Source organism: Melospiza melodia, chromosome 10 (assembly GCF_035770615.1).
Source record: "Melospiza melodia melodia isolate bMelMel2 chromosome 10, bMelMel2.pri, whole genome shotgun sequence".
Taxonomy (NCBI): domain Eukaryota; kingdom Metazoa; phylum Chordata; class Aves; order Passeriformes; family Passerellidae; genus Melospiza; species Melospiza melodia.
The window spans coordinates 22,147,045-22,167,292 of NC_086203.1; the positions used below are offsets into that span (position 1 = coordinate 22,147,045).

Below are 20,248 nucleotides of genomic sequence, written 5' to 3' on the forward strand. Positions count from 1 at the left end.
AGCATCAGCCTGGGTAGGCACCTTTATTTTGTTTCTGCCTCTGAGCAGACTCCAAGGAGCTCACCTCAGAGAGCATCCTTTGGAGTCCCCACCACAGGACCATGTGCAGGGCTCTCACTGCAGCTGTATCTCTGAGGCCTGTTGGAGAGGATTTACCTTTCTTTGAAAACACACTGCTTCTGCAGAGTCAGGAGCATTTCAAAATCAGGAAATACTGCATTGTGATCTCTTCTTAAAACCCTTGTTTGAATGATGTCAGCTAGGATTAGAGTATGTTTTTGTCAGGGATGAGAGCAAGGACTGAAGTTTATTTCTGTGTGCTTCTGCCTCCTGCTTGCCTGCATCCTTCTTTGAAACACAGACTGTAGTATCTCTTTAAAAAAATCTACAAATGACGTTTTGGAGATAGATTTCTCCCATGTATTATCTAGAGGTATCTACTATGCAAATACCTGCATGTCAGCTGGATCAGGGTAGAACAGAAATTGCTCCAGACTATTGATTTTGATCTGTAAGAGCAGTGGGCTAAGGTTTGAATCACTGTTTTTCCCTTCCATCTCACCCTGATTCGACTCTGCATAGAGTTTGACTACATGGTTGTACTCTCTGCAAGACTGCTAATGCTCTTTTTTGTCTGTCTTGGCACTGGCCCCATTCTAGCCATTCTGCTTTGTGATGCTTCATTCCATCCTAAAGCCCACATTTTTACATGTTGTATTTAAACAGAGAATCAGAATCTAGTAAGTCGCTCATCTGCACTGGTTACATGATCCTTCACTTTTCAAGATCTATCATTTAGTACTGCTTGTCACCCTGCTTCTCCCACAGCAGCACTTTGAAGACTCAACATGCAGGAATTTTAAACTGTTTATGGCAGGAGGAAGAGTGCTAAATAGTTTGCTCATGTACTTTGCTTTCGAAGCTGAGCGTGGTAGGGAGAAGAGCCAGATGTGTCTGCGCATGTGTCCCTTGTAGCTTTTAAGTATCAAAAAGACTGACTGTAAACCTTCTGCAAAGCATTTTCTTTCTCCCCTGTCAGAAATTTGTAGGTCCAACTTGAGGTTAGGCTGGAGTGCTTCGAAAAAAGGTGTTTGAAGATTTCTGAATTGGTTTCTCTGCCTGTTTTCTAAAAATTGGGAATGCCAGGACTTCATTCTCCAGGCTTTGCATCAATGCACTGTTACTGCTGAAGTGTCCTTCATGGGTCTGTTCAAAGTTAAGGCTGTCCTTCACTTTCCCTTTGAAACTCTTTGGTTTGATACATGAAATTTGGGGTACCTGAGCTTTGTACCTCTTAAAAGGAATTGATTCCGAGATGTGCATCACGAAGGCAGTGGGGAAGGTAAAAGAAAAACAAGGAAAACGAGCTGATCTCTTTACAGGCTGAGCTTTAGCATCTTCCCCAGCCTCTGATATAGAGAGGAGGTGAAAATGGTGTAGGGTGTTGCTGTTCATCTGAGGGTGATATGGAGGCTGCAGAGTAGTTTTCTGTGTTACTCTGACTGCATGTTGGAAGGTGTGGAAGCTCCTTGGCATGCTGCTGCTGAGGAAGCACGGGCCCCAGCGTTGTTGCCCCTGGACACCGTTGCACCAACAATTCTGAAGCTTTATTGCTAATGCTTGCAGAGCATTGCTGGTATTCCAGTCTGACTGTGCTTAGGAATGTGGGTGACTTGGACAGAGGACATATCTGCTGTTTAGACTGTTTAGGCTCTTTTCCTTCTAATACTGAAATATTTCTGAAAGGGTTATTAAACCTGAATGGATTTGACACTGTACCAATCTGAAAGTCCTAAAGGATTGTTGCACAGGCTGGATTATGTGGCAAGCTCTACATGGTACCTTTTATTAAGAAATACATCCTTTGAGAGAGAACATCTATATCTCCTGCTTCTGACAGTTTAGCTGGCTGTAGTCACATTGAAAACTGACTGAATTTATCATGTCATGCACCTAAATCCTGAGCTACAGAGATGTTTTTTGCATAGGTGTAATGTCTTCTACTTTCTGCAGTTCTTTGTACAATAAATTATTGCTCCTTTATGTTGCAAAGACAGACCCACCTTACTCCAGAATAAGCCAGAAGCTCAGAGGTTGGTGCCTTGGAGAATAGATGAGGTTGAGTGGCAGGGTGGGGCAAACTTCAGTGCAGCAGAGATTTCAAGAGCTAATAGGAAGTCCAAAGGGCAAGGGGTTACTCTTCTTGGGTGCCTAAGCCCTGCCCCACGTGTGATTGCTGGCCATTGTTTGATGGTGCCTGATTCATGCTGACTATGTAGGACCCACTGAGAATCCTGTGAGATCTCACCACAGCAGCAGAGGTCTGAGGTAAAGTTTTCTATATTTTTCTTCCCTGCTTGCTCAGCTCCATGCTGTAATTTTGATGAAGATTCCATCTGCAGACATGATTCAGAAATATTCTGCAATACTCTGATACAGGCCTTACTTCTGATCTGTGCAGGTTATCTGACTTGTATCTTCTCCTTGTAACAGAAGACAGCATGTTTCCTTGCTGGTGTTCTGTCTGTAGCCTCATTATCTATCCCCTGCATTGAATTGCAGCTGTCCCTTCTCTGAGTAGGTTTTCTGCAGCTTTCTGCTGAGGATATACCTTTGATTTTTAGCTGTTTTTTTTCACCACCCTGTGGTGGAAGAGTGCATTGTACCTTAGCAGCAGATTTCCTGTTCTGCTCATTGCAGGCTGCTGTATAGAAAGCACAGGGTGAATCTGATCTGTCTGTGGCCACTGTCTGTCCAGGACATGGATTTTGTTGTCTCTTTGTAACAGGAATCTCCAGTTCCTGGTAGTTGCTGTCAGGATAGCTGCAGTGTTCATGCAGGCTTTATCGCAGGATGTTGGACTCAGGAACAATTGATATCTGAGGGAGAGAGAAGCAAGTGCAGGTGCAGGAAAGCTGCTTAGCTGCAGTTGAAATAAGCTGTTGCAGAGATAAAATGGCAGTACTGTTCAGTGGCTTTGAGATTAGGCTAGCTGGGTTCAGATGCGAATGCTGAACTAGACCCAATTTCCTCAACAATAAGGAAACTGAGCTTCTTACATGCTAATTACCTTTTTAACTTCCCAGACTGAGACCTAGTTTTAATGAGCTATATAGGGTGGCCCTTACTCAGTTCCTTCCCTCTGAGAGCAGGTTCATCCTGTACAGCTTCTGCACACATGATGCTTGGTGAAACGCATGACACCACCTCGATTTCATGAAGTTTCTTCATTTTGAGCTCATGTGTTCAATAGAAAAGAGCAGTGAAATACTGGCACTAAAAAAAATGATGTTGTATTGATGGGTTTTACTTCTGGCCCTTTCTGCAGCCCAGAGTCTGTGGAAGCTAGTCCAGCTGTCAGTGAGAAGAATGTGTACTCCAGCCACGGCTATGGGGCCACCCAGAAACACAGCTATCGCGGGCTGCCTTACGCAGTGAGTACTCTCTCTGCAGTGAATCAGCTCTTTACTGTCTACTTGTACTCTTTTCTGCTTGTTCCATAGTTCTTTGTCTATTAAGCCTTAGGAATTTTGGCTTATTTCTTAGGGAACACTAAGTCAGAGCTGAGTTCTGCCATACGTTTTTCATTTCTGTGTTTATTGTTTGTGAAGTCTCGCATACTCTACAGCAAACTTTTTTAGTGTTCTAGGTGATAGATTTTTAACTGAATGAAATAAATGAATGAAGTGTGAATATATATGAATATATAATATTTTCCTGGTGGTAATTTTATGCCCCATTTGGTTTATTGTGCACTATTTATACTTGTTTCAACTGCGTAGATTTTCACAGTGGTAACTTAAAAGAATGAGGATCAAGGAGCAGTCAGGAGCATGGGAGGGGGAGCATGGCTTGAAGCTGTGGGATGAACAGAGTGTCACAGAATCATTGAGGTTGGAAGGGGCCTCTTGAGATCACATAATCCAACTTCCCTGTTCAAGCTCTGCCTGAACAGGTTGCTCAAGACCATGTCCAGTTGAATTTTGAATATCTCAACAGACAGAAACTCTACATCTCAGGGAAGCTGGTTCCACTGTTTAAACACTTATGTCATCTCAGATTATTAGCAGTACAGCAGTTAATGTCGAAATAGCCTGGTTGTTTTCATAGGTTTTGAGTTTAATTCATTGGTGCTGAAGGAAATAATTTACATGTTTCAGAGCTATTACTGTACCTTCTTGATAGGTTGAGGAATTCAGGCTATTGTTTTACACCAGTTAAATATTAACCTGGGAACTGTGGATTTGGGACTTCAGTTTCTAGGCATCATATCTTCACATTAAAAGTAGTACTGCAAATACTCATTTTCAGGATCATAATTATGGAGCCCCTCCTCCTCCAACGCCACCAGCCTCTCCTCCTGTCCAGACCATTATACCTCGTGCAGAACTGAATGGCCTGCACTCACCTGATGAGGAGAACTCCGGGGATAGTGAGAGCTCCTCAGAAGGAGAATCAATTCCCACTTGGTGCCACTGCAGTGTCTCTCAAGATGGTTTCCTCCTCAAGTGTGAAAAGTGCAGGTAAGCTTTGGTGCAGTGCAGATCTGGGCTGCTTCTTGTCTTGACTGCTCATACTGAACCGTGTCACCTTTGGGCTGTGGGACAGACTTCCTTTTGCTAACTGGAGCGTTCTTTCCAGTGCTTTACCCAGTATTGACCCTCCTCCTTTGCGTTGTCAGCCTGACAAGTGTTGGTGGCACCAGGAGTGGAGATGAGGATGTTAAATCGATGTTCTTATCATCCTGGGCCCCACTGAGGGCACGCATCTTGTGACATCCTGTTGAATTTCAAGTGACTTTACTCCTACAAACCAGCTTCAATTGTGCATTCTCCTTTGGCAGAGGAATGAGCAGGGGGAAGGTGATCAGACTCCGCCACCGGAAGCAGGACAACGTGTCAGGTGAGTTTGAGGTTATAATTCTGATAACAGTGACTTATTTTCCTTCTTCAAGACCTTTGTCTTTTGGATGCTGTAATCATTTAACTGTGATCAGTGCCAGCTAATGTTCTTTGCCTCCCAACCACTGGGATTTTCTCCTCTCCTTACGCTTCACCTCAGTTAGCTCTAGGGAAAATCAGATTATCTTGTGAACAGAAAAGGAGAATTTTCATCAGTGCCATTCTGTGACATATCAGAAGTTTGGAACACCTGTTCCCAGTTTGGGTGGGAAAACTGAGGTGGGAAGAGCTATGCAGGGGCAACAAGTTGTCTTGATGAAAACAGACATAAGGATAATCTGTGCTCTCAGGGATGAGAAGCTGTTCTCATGAAGCACTTGTCTCTCTAGGCGGGGACAGCAGTGCCACTGAGAGCTGGGATGAAGAACTCTCTCCCTCCACAGTGCTGTACACGGCCACGCAGCACACGCCCACCAGCATCACGCTGACCGTCAACCGCGTCCGCAGGAGCAAACCCAAGAAGAGGAAGAGGAGTACAGAAAAGGCTCGTGCTGCTCCAAAGGCCAAAAAGATCAAGGTATGTGGAGAGAGACAAGGTTGCTGCAGTTCCTACCAAATGCTGTGCAGAGTGTTGTTATGAGCAGGTTGACAAGCGGGCAGCAGACAAGATATTTTTGTTCTGTCAAGAATTGCTCTTTTGGGTGTAATAATGGGACGCCTTGTATTTGTGACTTGCTGGAGTACGTGGCTGTTGGTTTAAAAATTACCTTGCTGGAGCTCCACCCTTATTTCCCAATGCTGTCCATTCATGCTCAGCGCTTGGACTCAATTACATATTTTTTCCTTTTGCTGTATTAGGATTTGGGGAAGTAGCTTTTGGAGTCTGGCTGTTTGTGGGAAAGGGTCAGTCTGTGAATAGAATGAAAAATGAAGGGAGCGTGGTATTTTTTAGCAGGCTTTGTTGAGGAATTTGGGCTGCAGAGCTTCTTGGCACTGTTCTTCAGGGACAGAGATAGTGCCTGTGTGGAAAACTATGTAGGTAGTGATGAACATTTGTTGAGGGATGACTTTACTGTCTTGTTTATGAGGATCTGGGGACTGAAATAATTTTGAATTGCTTATATTGGAATGCAAGTGTGTGAGCAGCTGGTTCTTTCCCATCATCTGCCAGCTTTACCATGATTTTCCACAGCCTAGGTTTCCCTTGAAGTTCTTCTGGTAGGCACTGATTAAATAAAACGCTGGGGGCAGGAGCTATGTGTGGTTTGGAGGGGTTATTTTGTTGTTGTGAACCACCTTAATTCTGTTGCTGGACCTTTCTTTTGTCAAAGCAAGTGAGGTTAGTTGGGAAAGTTTTGGTTTTGATCTTGACATTTTTACTAAGTGTGAGGCAGGCTTTTTTAGTTCAGAAATCCTGGCCATCAAGCTTTTCAGCAGTTTCCACTGGTTTTGCATTGCAGAGTCTCTTTTTGTTCAGGTTCATTGTTTCTTGTGTAGGTTTTCCTGTAATTCTTGCCATCTTTTATTAAGGATTGAAGTAAGTGTGAGATTCTAGTTCTTAGGAAATTTATAATACTTTGTTTTTTTCTCTCTCTCCTTGTCTGGGGGACAGGCTTTTCGAGAGGGCTCACGAAAGTCTCTGAGGATGAAGGTGAGTAGAAATGACAACCCTCTGTGTTGGTGGTGGGGTTTTCCCCCTTTATTTTGTCCCTCTTTTGGTTTCCCTGGGAAGTTTCTGATTGTGGGGCCAGCCTTGTAATAACTCCAACCTTACAGTGCACCACAAGGAGGCCTATTCTAAAGGCTATCACAGGAATTGCCCCTTGAACCTTCCATTTGCTTCTGATAGCTTCCAGTCAGATAATGCAATCCAGTTCTGAGAGGTGATTGATTCATGGCACTTGGGAGTGGGGTGTTTGATGTAAGGGATGTAGAACTGGTTGTGGCTGCTCTTCTGTGAGGGCAGTTATTGTTTGATTGCATCAAAGCTATTTCAAGCTTGGACATCAAAGTAGTTCACAAGTTTAATGTTGGAAGTCCCTAGGAGTGCTGCCTTGTTTGTCTCCACATCCTCTTACTAGGAATGGATGGGACAATATATTTATCTCTGACTTCCTGCAGTAGTGGTAGGTGTGGCCACTGAATAGGAAGGTTATTTGACAAAAAAAGTAGACTTGAACTGTAAGCTGCATTTATTTCTAGACACAAGAGGTGCCTTAAGGTTTGCTCAGTTCCACCTGACCCCAGTCCTGCAGCTGGCAGTGGCTTCTGGCAGGTGGCTGAGAGGAAGGAGGACAGTACTGTGGTGTCCCTATGCACCATCTCCATAGCATGCAAGTGACTTGAGAGGGTAAAAATGCATGGCAACTCCTACTGTTTTTAATATATATGATTAAAATAATGATTGCTCTTCACTTGTCCTTGTTACAAAGACCTCAGTGTCATATGTGTCTCAGTGCTTTATGAAGCCAGTTGAGTTGCTGAGCTCTGGAGTATTTGTTGAACTACTTCAACTACTGCCAAGTAAAGAATGAAGCTTAAGTCTTTTTCTTTCTACCAGCTTCTGTTTTCCCCTCCTTTACAAGACAGTCTAAACGGATTACCTGATTTTGCCCTCTCTTCTTTACTCTGCTTAGGACTTGCAGTTTTAACCCTGTGGGTATTAGCTTATGCTCTAGATTCAGTTTCTTGAAACTCTGGTGACCATTTAGCTAGAAGGTTCAGGACTATTTTTGGATCAATCACTGCAAAGATTGAGATGCAGTCAGCATCACTGAGCATTGTGTTAGCCGTGAGTGGGTTGACTGCAGGACAAGCCTACATGAAATTTATTTGCCTTTGTGTATTCTGTGCCTTTGCTTTTTTAATGTACTTAATTATTTTTCCAAAGTGGCTTAGATTTTTTTTCTGGCCATGTGCTAGCCTAATTTTATTTTATGTAGCAGTGCCAAGTACCAACTTTCAAGAGGTCTTAGTTCTGCACAGAAATCTCAGTAGATTTCTGAGTGACACTGTTGCACAATGTTCTGGAGGGTGCAGATGCTGAAAAATGTGTCCTCATAACCAGCACTTACATAGCTTGTAGCTTATTCATGTGCTTGGAGCACTGTGGATAGCTTTTCCTGCTGTGTACCATCCATTCATTCTTTGCTGTTTGGTGCAGAATTCCCCTTCTGAAGCACATGCCTTGGATGAAAACACAGCTGAAGGGTGGGAGAATCGGATCCGCCTCTGGACGGACCAGTACGAGGAGGCCTTCACCAACCAGTACAGCGCTGATGTGCAGAACCTGCTGGAGCGTCACCTCAACTCCAATAAAGACTATGTGGGCAAAACTGCTATGCTGGACACAATCAACAAAACTGAGCTGGCCTGCAATAATACTGTTATTGGGTCCCAGATGCAGGTAAGAACAAGCAGGACAGAGGGGGAGTAGGTCAGGGCATGGGTGAGCAGTATTGTAGCTCAGGCCAACAGGCAGAGATTTGATACACAATGAATCAGAAGTCATACCAGTCAGAGAGAGATTAACAAATATTTGCATTAAACTATATTAGTGATGCAAAGTTGGGGATATTTTGCACATTTCTGTAATGTGGTTAGCAGGTATTTTGCCATAAATACTTTGGTCACTGAATGGCCTGAGACAAAACCAGATCTGTCACTTGCTGGAGATAGGAAATTTCCTGCTTTCCACCTGAGTTTTCCAGTCCCCTTTATTTTTTTATTTTATTTCTTGACTCATGGTTTGTGGAAGGCTATTTTAAAGAACCTTTCAGCATTATTTCAGTATTTTGGATTATCTGGACTCTTGTAACTTTGAAATACTGCACAGCTACAACTGACTTCAGGAAGCTGGTCTCTCCCTAACTTGCCAACCTTGAGCAGTGGTTGGTGTCTTGCCATCTCTATGGAGTGCATGTAAACAAGCAGAAACAGGAAAACAATGTGTTTGTGTGGTGTATGTCTTCCTTATTCATACTCTTGTTAGCTGTTTTGTCATCTTATCTGTGCTTTACTGAACAAAGTACAGCCTTCCTACCCAGTGTAGGCTTTCCTGGGCCTTCCTTGTCCAGGAGAATGGAGATAGTTGCATCTGAAAGGGTGGGCTCCAAAAGAGAAGTGAGGCATTTCTTCTGTGTAAAGGGAGCAAAGTCAGAAACCTGAATATCAGGTATATGTTTGTGCTTGAATCTTTCTTGTTTATATCAGCTGACTCAGTGAAGTTCATGTGCTCCCTCCTTCCTTTCCCTCTACCTTCATACAGGTGAACCACTTCAAGCAGAGCACAGATAGTGCCAGTAAGGGAAAGTGCAGAAAGAGGACTTTGGACCAAACTTTCTTCCATTCTTTCCTCTGGTTCTGCAATAAATAAGATTTCTTGCGGGGGGGGGGGGGGGGGGGAGAGAAACATTTCTTGATAGCCTTTCTGTAGAAAGCAGGAAATGCAGATAAGAAAAAGTTCTACTTCTCTAGAAATGGTAACATTTTTTGAGACTAAATGTAACTAGTTCTGTCTGCCTCACGTGATTTTTAGGAAAAGTCCTGAAATAAGTAATAAAACACATGCTGTGTTTCTTGATATGTGTACAGCACAACACAAGACTATAAAATATACCATACATAATGTGCTTGTTCTTGCCATGCTCTTTCAGCCTCTCCCTTCCCAGTACAGGCTTAGGTTTTCCCATAGGAAAATGTGGCCAATATTCCAAATCAGAAGATTCCAAATCAGAAGACTCCAAATGTGATACATGCCAAAGAAACAAAAAAGTTGAAACTTGCAATACTTGTTAGTGAGCTGTAGTTACTGTAAACAAGCTGTTGGCAGGTACTTGTCATTGCACATGCTGGGAAGGTGTCAGGGGACTTTATAGTTTCTGTTGGACACTGAGAAAAAAACAGGTGCCTGTCCTGGGTTTTTGCTTGTCACTTCTGTGTCCTGCTGTCTCTGCTCAGGAGGTGGCTGTGGAGTGTTGTGAGGAGGGCACCTGCGTAGGTGTGGAGCACGTGCTCTCATGCACTGTGTTCTATTTTTGTTTCACTCATCTCACCTTTGGTAGGCAAACTGAGAAGGCTTCTTGGTTTGCATCAGTTGTCTATTAACTAGGTATCATTATTGAACACAAAAATAGCTTTTCTGTGAGATAAGGGAAAATAGGTACTTTGAGCTAGAAAAAAATCAGGAGGCTGTGCAAATATACATTTGCCTGCTGTGTAGAAATATTGTTGCTGCTCCCTTAGGCTATGAAGACTGGAGAGAGGAGAAAGGAATAAAAATAATGTTTTATTATGCCCTGCATACTCTTAGTAGTTCACAAAGTCATTTGACTTCAGTCAACAGTGATGCAGGTATTTACTTAAAAGAGATTGAGATGTGACCTGAAAGCTTCCTCAAACCAGGAAGAGTAGGGAAAGATGGGTTAAGAGTTATGCATGGAGGATATGGGATTTTGTTCATTGGAATATTTTGTGTAAGACAAGAGGAAATGGTCTCAAGTTGCACCAGCAGAGGTTTACATTAGATATTAGGATTATGTTTTTTTTACCAGAAGGTTTACCAAACTGGAATAGCTGCCTGGGGGAGTGGTGGAGTCAGTATTCCTGGAGATATTTAAAAGACTTGTGGATGTGGCACTGTGGGATATGGGTTAGTAATGGACTGGACAGTGTCAGGTTAACAGTTGAACTCGGTCTTAGAGGGCTTTTCCTAAATTATTCTGTGATTTTATGATAAACCAGTTTTCAGCTGTCCTCATGATGCAAGGGGAAAGTTGTGAAAATACGAAGCTGTTTAGTGTTGTGAATAAAATCATCTTAGTCCTGGCTACTGCCAGTTGCTCGACAAACTGAAAGCTGTGAATCACTTTCCTGACTGTTGTTGCCAAGCCAAACCCAGGGTTAGTATTTGCCCTTTGCTGCCTCTGATAATTGCTGACCTGAGCTCAAACCCCTGACTGATTTCACATTCTGAAGTGAAGAGCAAAAGGGCCTTTATAAAATAAAGCCACTGAGTATTATGCAGATGTTGCTCTGCAAACATATCAGAACAGTTTTGGCTGATTAGCAGTCAGCAGTCCCTAGCCTGTGACATGAATAAAATCATTTGTTCTTTTCACACATGAAAGCATGGCAGCTAATCCACTTCATATTTCTAAATTCAGAAAATGAAAACAAGCTGAGCTGTGTCTTACCAGAAGAGCTGTGAGATCATTCCTCTTTCACCAAACTGAGATAAATAAGTTACACAGATGCAGAGTTTCTCTTTCCTGCATGGACTTTCTCCTCCTTTGACCACCCCACCTTATCCCACCTGTATTCCCCAAGTCAGTCATGGGACAAAGGTGAGAGTGAAGGCTACCAGACATTAACTTCTGAAAGATACTATCTTTTTATGCTCTTAGAGTAGTAGAACAGTTTAGGTTGGGAGGAATCACTGAAGGTCATCTGGTCCAACCCTCCTGTGTAGGGCCAGCTTAGGTGAGAAGGTATAAAAACAAATCAGTGATAGTATAGAAACAGAATTATTCAACTGGAAACACACTGGGTCCTAATTCATCTAGTAGCTTCAGATACTTCTTATTTCCTGTCCTACACTAGGAAATCTGGTCCCATTTATTTATTTGTTGCCATAGTTGAATAGTACAGAGTGCTGAAAGTAATTTAGCCACTACTCTGTGTAGTGTAAACAGTCTCATCCTACAGCTCGCTCATATCATGGGTTTGTTGATCAGAAATCAGGACCAACAGTGTGGCTTCTTGGACTGGAAATAACATGTTTCTGTGGACTTAGGGAATCCTCTGTGAGCTTCTGTCAGGACCAAGACCTGGAGAGATGAACACCCTGCAAGGCTCTTCAGAGTCTCCAGTACATATATCCAGGTTTTCCCAGTTGCTGGCAGACAGAGTGGTATAAGACAGATAAACCCCATGACAAATGTGGCACTGGATTGTATCTCAAGAGGAGCTCTGGACCATTACTCCCATCTGAATAGGTTTCAAATTAATATTTTTATAAAGCTGTCTTTATCCTGGATCTGAGTGAGAGAAGTCAACAGATAGATATTAGTTTACTAGCTCATCCAAGATCTGCAATATAATGTTTTATAGAAACAACAAAAGTCATTTTCTTGAGGGGGTTTTAAACAGAGGAGATAGAAGATCCCAGTCAGAAAAAAGGGTTTAAAAGACCTGTGGTTTAGTATTTTCATGTGCTCAGTACAAGGGTTTTGCTGGGTTCCCAGTGCTGAGTGCAGGAATGTCATGTGTTCTGTCATTATTCAGGCTGAGCCCCTTAAACTAATTTTTATCCATTTCAGCAGAGTGCTCAGTAGCTGTTTCTAATGAAGGTTCTCTCAGGAAAAGTTGAGAATGTGCTTTCAGTAAAATTTTGTGGTTTACTCCTAATTTAGATACATAATTGTCATTATTACCAAAGTCAGAGCACTTATGCTTCAGTTCACTTTGGAAAAGTATCAAAACTGGGCCCTTATGAGCAGTGAATAGAATGCTGAGGAAGGAACAGGCACAGCAGTGGTGGTGAGGCAGCCAGTCATCTTCAGATAATCTTCACTTACAGAGAGGTTTCATCTGTTAAGTAAGGAAAGTACTTAGTTTTTATGGAATAAGTCTTTCCTATACCCTAGTGCTTATAATATCCCTTCCATTATTCCATAAAATATGTCATATTTCGATGTCTGTACTTTAAGAATGTTGTGGTTTCATGGTGTCAGACACATTGTTGTGAAAATTAATTGTAGTAGAGCTGAAGACTTTAATGTATGTTTTAATGAACTGTCACTACTTCATTAAAAATTTTGTTCCTCATGTTAAAAAAAAACTTAAATCAACAGCACTAGCTGAGAAGAGATAAGTAGAGAAGTTTCTGGATGGAGATGGAAATTCCCAGCTTAAGTCTTTGGCCTGTTTGCTGGAATTTACCATCCTCTGCAGAAGGAAAAGCTTGCATTTTTTACCTCTGAATGTGTGACAACCCACAATTTAGGGAAGATCTCAATTATTCTGGCTGTGAAAGTGGCCATAATTGCAAAGCAATTCCCAGTTAGTAGCAAGTGACAGGTCTGGTTATGCCTCCTAGATGCAAGACTGAAGTACTCGGTCTAATAGATTTGTCAGACTAGTGTTGAAGGAAAGGAATAAATACTGTTTGCTTTTGATAAATATTATCAAGGTTATTGGTAATTACTAAATTATTATAAAATAAACAACATATTCACCTGACAGAGTTTTTGTGTGTTGCTATTAGAATATATTTTCTTTTTATATAGGTAAAATATTCTTCATGAGTTAGAGGCCTTTGGTTCAAATGTTCCTCTTTTGCTCTGGTTTTTGTTACAGCTGCAGCTGGGAAGAGTGACTCGGGTTCAGAAGCATCGGAAGATCCTGAGGGCAGCGAGAGACTTGGCACTAGATACCCTCATAATTGAGTATCGAGGGAAAGTTATGTTACGGCAGCAATTCGAGGTCAATGGGCATTTCTTCAAAAAGTAAGAGTACTATGAAATGATGGGTATGAGAGCATCGTGGCACAGACAGACTGGTGTCTCTATGGGATAGTGCTCACTTAGAGGGTCCTGTCAGCTCTGCCTTCCATAGAAGTGGGAAATCAGATATATCACCTCAGCTTGATGCTCTGCTTATGGACCAAACCCTCTGAAATAGATCTTTTAAATAGCTGGAAGTACCTAACCCCAGAGCAGTAGTGCTGATGGAAGTTCTGCTTCCAGTGAAGTGAGGGACCTGTTAACAACAGTGCTTTGGGAATTGGGTATTTTGGGACTGAGATGTTCTGTTGTTTCTGCAGGCCATATCCCTTTGTGCTGTTCTACTCCAAGTTCAATGGCGTTGAGATGTGTGTTGATGCCCGCACCTTTGGTAATGATGCCAGGTTCATCAGGAGGTCCTGCACTCCAAATGCAGAGGTAAATTCTCTTTTCATCATCACTGTTACTGCAAATACATGTTTTACATAAGCTTAGTGCTTTCCCTAACTCAAAATGCACTAAGTACAGTAAATTCTCTGTCACTTGCGTGTTTGATGGTTTATACTTGGAATATGAGACAGTTTGGGAACATGAGGGAGGTTTTTTGGAAGAGAAAGATTTCTCTTAAGTCTTTCCTTTGGCTGCACAGTGATACTGAGGGTAAGCAGGTGGTAGTAGTTGTAAGTGGAAAAGCACAGTATGAGACAAGAGCAGTGAAGCAGGCTTTTCCCATTGGAGAATTTGGGATAATTAATCATAGAGTAGAATAAGAGCTACTTTGCAAAAGAAGACTTCCGTCTTGGAAGTAGGAAACGCAACCTGTGGAGACGTCAGCTTCTTTCTACTTCGTTTAACAAGGTTCGTCATGTGATTGCTGATGGGATGATCCACCTGTGCATCTATGCTGTTGCCACCATTGCCAAGGACACAGAGGTTACCATCGCCTTTGACTATGAGTACAACATCTGGTGAGTCCTTCACCTCGCCCAGGAGCTCTCCACTGCCCTCCTGGACTGGACATCTTCCTCCAGCCCTTTCCTCGCATTCTACATATTGCTCCGTTTTCTACTGAATTGCATTTCCCGGCTATTCTGTCCAGTTCTGCTGGCATATTCTCCAATAGAGGCCATAAGGTAGCCTGCTGTCCTTGCTTTGGCACGTGGTGAGATGTTTAGTAGGAGATGTATTGAATGTCTCTGTGCAGGGGTTGAGAAATGAAGAGTGACACGAATTATGTTTGTGTTTTGGAGCAGCAATTATAAAGTGGACTGTGCGTGTCACAAAGGGAACCGGAATTGCCCTGTGCAGAAACGTAGCCCAAATGCTGCAGAACACCTACCTCCACCTGTTTTAGGCACACTCATTGGGGCAGAAACACGCCGGCGAAAGGCCCGACGAAAGGAGCTGGAAATGGAACAGCAGAGCCTTGCGTCCGATGAGAACGGCACTCAGCAAACTGAGGAGGTTCCTGAGGGACCTGCAGCAGTCAGTGACAATGAGGTAAAATCTTTGCCCCCTTGTTACATGTATGTCAGCATTCAGTGCTGCAGGAGTCTGATCCAATAGCATTGGAATCTGCAGAACAGAAACTGCAAGGAGGCCTGTTTTTAAACTATTAGCGCCTTAAATTACCATAGAAATTTTGGTAACTTTGGAACAGTACTGGGTTACTTAATCTGGGTTTCTATCTCAGGTGCCAGAGAAGGAGGAGAAACAAGAAGGGGAGAAAGAGGAGCCTGTAGATGAACAGGGAGCCTTGGTCCACAGCAGACGGGCAAGTAGCTCTCTCTGTCTGGGTATCACCCTCTTTAGGACTTACTTCATGCAGTGACCCACAGGTCCAGTTGGATATTTCACTTGTTTGAACACAAATCCCATCTGTTAGTGGTCTTCAGTAATTTGATCAGCAACAGCAAAAGAAAAAAAGGAGGGAGCAAAAAACCACCGAGGTTTGGTTGACTTCAAGTCACAGGATTTATGTTAGGGTGCTGCAGATTAGGAGATACACTATAGATTTGTTTCCTCATTGGAAGGTTTAACTGTTACTTTCAGGGCTGTTCTATAGTCTAAAACACACCTTTAGCAGAACCATCAGCACTAGATTCCAAAAAGGCAGTTGGACCTTTTTTATGTTCCTGCTGCCCTTCCTTATTGCCAGTGCAAGAATTTATAGCACTATATAGAACCATAGCATAGTTTGAGTTGGAAAGGACTATCAAAGGTCACTTAGTCCTACCCCACCTCAGTGAGCGGGGATATCTTCAATTCGATCATACCATGAACCAGAACCTGATTTTTCTTAAAACTTGGTCATTTTTGCTGGGTTAGATTTGTAAACAGGTATCTGTTCAGTGTATGGTTTCATAAACATGTTGCCATGTGGGGAAAAGAGTGGGATCAAGTAGCAAAAGGCAGTAAGAGGAGTAGACCACCAACAGCGGTATTGGCACTTACTTAATATATTACTTACTTATATCTTAGTGCTCTGGGATCTTTGATAATACAGTCTTATTTTAGCCTTCATCTTTACTGAGTAGAGCTGGTGTTTTTTTCTTGTGTTGCTTATGGCTCCTGGGATTGCTGCCTGGATTAGAATGTTTTATGCATGTGAATGGAGCCATTCTGGCTCTTAATTCGTTAATTTAAATAAACAAGAGAAAAATCCAAACAAAAATGCAAATACACAAATAAAATAACCAACCAACCAGAAACCCAAGGAAGAAAAACAGAAAAATTGCTCCCATCCTTTTACCAGCCAACAAATGTATTGAAGCTAGGAATTCCCTGTTCTTTTTTGCTCACCAGTATCATAATCACCTGTCTTCCTCTAATCAGGAATACGAATCTGCCAAGTGTAAATTTCCTGAGAATGCTTTAAATGTTAAGATAGTGCAGCAACCTGGAGAGCCAAGGGCCATCCAGTGGAGAGATGCTTGGATTAACTGATGGATTTTTTTAGAACATATGAGATAAAGCAGTCAGTTTGCACTGAAATTTGCATGAGAGCAGTCATCCATCAGATTGGCCTTAAAGCTTTGGAGGGAAGATTTCATTTTAATGCAGGGAGGCTGATCTCTTTTTGGGACAGAATAGTTCAGTAAACCTAAGTGAAGTGTTAGTTTCCTGTCACCCTGTAAGCCCTGTTCCTGTAGGTTGCACCAGTTAATCTGCTTTAATGCGATTCAGTTTTCTATACTTGGCATCAGGTAAATACCCATCTCTGTAGTTTCCCCAGTCTCTCTCTTTGTGTGTGTGTAGTATTTTTTAATAGAAAACTGTAAAGGCCAGGCCATGGACTCCAAGATGCTTTCTTCATGATAAATCTCAGAAGACAATTGACCCCACTTCTTTAAACCCACTTGATTCTTGCCAGTCACTGCAACATTATTGTACTGAGCTTTTTATATGCATAGGTACCAATTATTCCTGACACAGCCTGGTGATAAGATTTCCTGTCCTTTGTGTTTACCTAATATATTTACTTGTTTTGCCTCTCTATTCTCTCATGTTCTGTTTTTCTTATCCACTATGTAAGCTGCTTAGACCAGAGCTTTTATTTTTGAGCTGGGTCATCTTCTGACATTCTTGCTGGGAAAAGAATGAATCTGGAACATTTTAATCAGTTTGTGTGGTGTATTACACTTGCTGCAAATTACTTAATCATGTACATCTATTGCCTCTGGCTTCTGTTTGGTTGGTCATTGGCAAATAGCTGTATTTGTTTCCAAGTCATCTCTCCACTTTACTTATGCTTTCTTACGGTTTTTAATTCTTCAAAATTATGCATTTCCTTGTGGCTGTTTTATTAATATAACTCAGTAGTATCTAAGTGGTCCTATTTAAGAACAAAGTCAAGTTCTTCTACTTGGGCTACAAACACATGATTATGTTGTTATTCTGGGAAATTTGCCATATTGAAAAATGCAAATAACTGATAAGAACTGCTTCTCTCTGTCCTCTGTCTGGCTTTTGTCATTGCTATTTGGCAGTTGTTCTCTTTGTGCTGCTTCCCATATCTGTTCTTGCCTTGTTTATATGCATAATTCACCATGCTTACTTCAATTTCCCTTGTGTTGTAGTCCCGGGAAGACAGGAAGGTGGAAGCCATCATGCACATGTTTGAGAACTTAGAAAAGAGAAAGAGGAGACGAGAGCAACCATCAGACCGTAACAGCACTGATGCTGAAATCAATGTCAATTCTGAAGCTCCTGAGCTGGAAGAAGTGAAAACAGAGACTCCTGAAATTGAAGATGGAAGTTCAGCACTGAGTGCTCCTCCTGCTCCTCCGCCTCCACCTCCTCCTCCTCCTCCTCCTGCTCCTCCTGTTGCTAACAGTACCAGCAGTACTGGGGTGAACACACGGCGCTCCTCACAAGTAGCGGTAAGATGAAGATAGAACTGTTTGCTATCTTGTACAAAGCTCAGGTGCAGCATTTCTGATCATAAGATCATTGAGGTAGGGAGGAGCTTTGTGGGCTTTCTAGCCCATTCTGAGTTAGGCAGGGACAGCTCTGAAGCTAGACCAGGCTGGCCTGTGTTTTTCCCAGTCTTCTCTTGAAAACCTCCAGGGATGAAGATTGCACCTCTTCCAGTTTGTGACTGTTAGATTGAAAAAAATTTTCCGTGTATCCAGTCTGAACCTCTCATTTCAGTGTATGTCCATTGATGCACCACTGCATCTTCTTAGTGGCTTCAGGCTGTTTGTAGGAAGACTGCTGTTACATCCCCCTCAGTCCTCTCTGGGCTGAACAGGCCCAGCTCCTTGTCCAGGGAAGAGAACTGGAGTGAGCTTAAGTTGGATGCGTAAGTGCAGTGACGAAAAGTTCTTTTCTTTGTGTTTGGGTTTTTTTTGATCCAGTCTACTTTGGATGCATGTGTTCCCATTTTATGGCAGGGCTCAGACACTTACCTGGAGTGCTCCATGTCAGCTCAGGTCAGGAATAAGAGCAGTTATCTTGAGACAAGCAGCAAGTTTCCTATTGCTGCTTTCTTCCTAAAGACCCATGTTCTGTCCTTTAAGAATGCAGAAGACAAAACGATAATGTGCCAGTGTTGAAGGGTCCCCAAGGCCATCTTATGAACCAACACAGAGTCCAACAAGATTTTGAGAGTCAGGTAGTGTCAATAAACAAATCTCAATTCTTGATCCTGTATGCAGAGAAAAGGAATACTCTTAGAGGGGCTCAGACTAATGACAGTTTATTTTGTAGGATGCTGTCCCCGAAAAAACAGTGGCTAAGCCAGCTCCAGCAAAACCCTCCAGGCCCCGACCAAAAAGTCGCTTCTCCCGATACCGGACCAGTTCAGCACAAAGACTGAGAAGGCAGAAACAAGCCAGTTCCCAGCAAGCTGAACTCACACAGGCTGTCCCAGAGGAAGGAAGCACTGCCAGCTTGGTAACCACAACAGATGTCAGCAATGTGGAAGGGCCAGGAGAAGGCAGACAGTTGACAGGATCTGACCCAACTGCTATCCTGGCTACAGGATCCCAGTCTAAAGCTGCAGTAAAGTACCCCAAAACAAAAAAGGTAAATATGATCAAGTGCTCAAAGTTGGGATGTCAGGATGGCAGGTGTTCATTTAGGGTGCAGCAAAGAGGTTAACTTTCAGCTTAGAATTGAAGACCAAGAAGGAATGTGACTGCAGCTGTCGTGTACAAGCTAGAATAAAGTTGGAAGGGAGGAAAAATTGCAGAAGCTAACAGGCAGCTGCCACATACTGGGCATAAATTCGCTGTTTGTGTTTAGAAACTAGTTTTGAACAGGGTGATCAAGTTTTTGGAGAATCTTCTAATGAGATGAATGGGGCATAAAATCAAACTACTTCTGTGACATTTGTTGGAATCTATAATATTAGAGGGTTTTGAGAAAGTTGTGAAAAAGACAGGCTCCAAGAGACAGTAAGGAAAGCTCTAGAGACTGATTGTCAATGTCCCATCCTGTTCGCGGTTGTATACAATCTGCCAACAGCAACATTGGGTTGTGTCTCCAACAGGTGAGAATCGGGTTTGACACAGGAAGTCCTTCTTTTTGAGAAGGAGGGGGGTTTTAGCAGTGGGCTGACCTGAGCATTGCTTCCCATACACCATTGTGCCATGTTGCCTTTCTTCTTCACCTGTGCTGATTGCACTGACCTGTGTGTTTCCTCCTTCAGTACCTGGTTACTGAATGGCTGAACGACAAGGCAGAAAAGCAAGAGTGTCCAATTGAGTGTCCTCTGCGCATTACTACAGACCCAACAGTTTTGGCAACCACCCTAAATATGTTGCCAGGTCTCGTGCACTCCCCACTGATTTGTACCACACCCAAACACTACATTCGCTTTGGTTCACCTTTCAACCCTGAGAGACGTCGAAGGCCCTTCCTGCTGGATGGCATTTACAGCTCCTGTAAGAAGGTATGTTTGCTCGTGTCTTACCTTTACACGGTGTGTGCTCATCTTATTGGCCCTCTTGGAAAGTTGTTGTGTCCTTTTGGAGTTTATTTCTGTCTATTCCCACTGAGCTGATGTGTTGATGCAGTGTCCAGGCTATGACTGCTGACCTCTTTGCCAGAGTTCAGTTTTCATCCTTGCCTTTTGCCGTGGTAGAACAACTGTTCTGCCCTTTTAGAAACATGTACTTTCAGATCTGCAGTGGCTGTTTATTATCCAGCATACACAATTCAAAGAGTGTTGATTGCTTCCCTTAGAAAGTTTAATATTACTACTTTCACAGTCAGAGGATGGTTGGCATTGTGGGGATAGGACAGTGTTGCAGAGGAGCTCAAGAATCCCGTGCCTCAGTTAAGATTCATTTTCTTCGGAGAGCCTTTGTGGTTTAAAAGCTTTGAGTTTGCCTGTTC

General features: G+C 42.7%; 1 protein-coding gene across 2 annotated transcripts in view; it reads left to right on the forward strand.

Moving 5' to 3' along the window:
• The window catches only part of SETD5 (SET domain containing 5), a 65,993-nt gene that overhangs the window by 26,469 nt on the left and 19,276 nt on the right, over positions 1-20,248 (forward strand). The window contains exons 3-16 of one of the 2 annotated variants that reach the window (XM_063164824.1): positions 3,329-3,434; positions 4,312-4,523; positions 4,844-4,902; positions 5,291-5,478; positions 6,514-6,552; positions 8,065-8,307; positions 13,260-13,408; positions 13,726-13,843; positions 14,264-14,373; positions 14,659-14,905; positions 15,099-15,179; positions 17,485-17,787; positions 18,617-18,934; positions 19,560-19,802. In XM_063164824.1, the coding sequence (XP_063020894.1) occupies positions 3,329-3,434; positions 4,312-4,523; positions 4,844-4,902; positions 5,291-5,478; positions 6,514-6,552; positions 8,065-8,307; positions 13,260-13,408; positions 13,726-13,843; positions 14,264-14,373; positions 14,659-14,905; positions 15,099-15,179; positions 17,485-17,787; positions 18,617-18,934; positions 19,560-19,802 (2,416 nt within the window). The remainder of the gene's footprint in view (positions 1-3,328; positions 3,435-4,311; positions 4,524-4,843; positions 4,903-5,290; positions 5,479-6,513; positions 6,553-8,064; positions 8,308-13,259; positions 13,409-13,725; positions 13,844-14,263; positions 14,374-14,658; positions 14,906-15,098; positions 15,180-17,484; positions 17,788-18,616; positions 18,935-19,559; positions 19,803-20,248) is intronic. The other variant, XM_063164825.1, reaches the window with a different exon arrangement.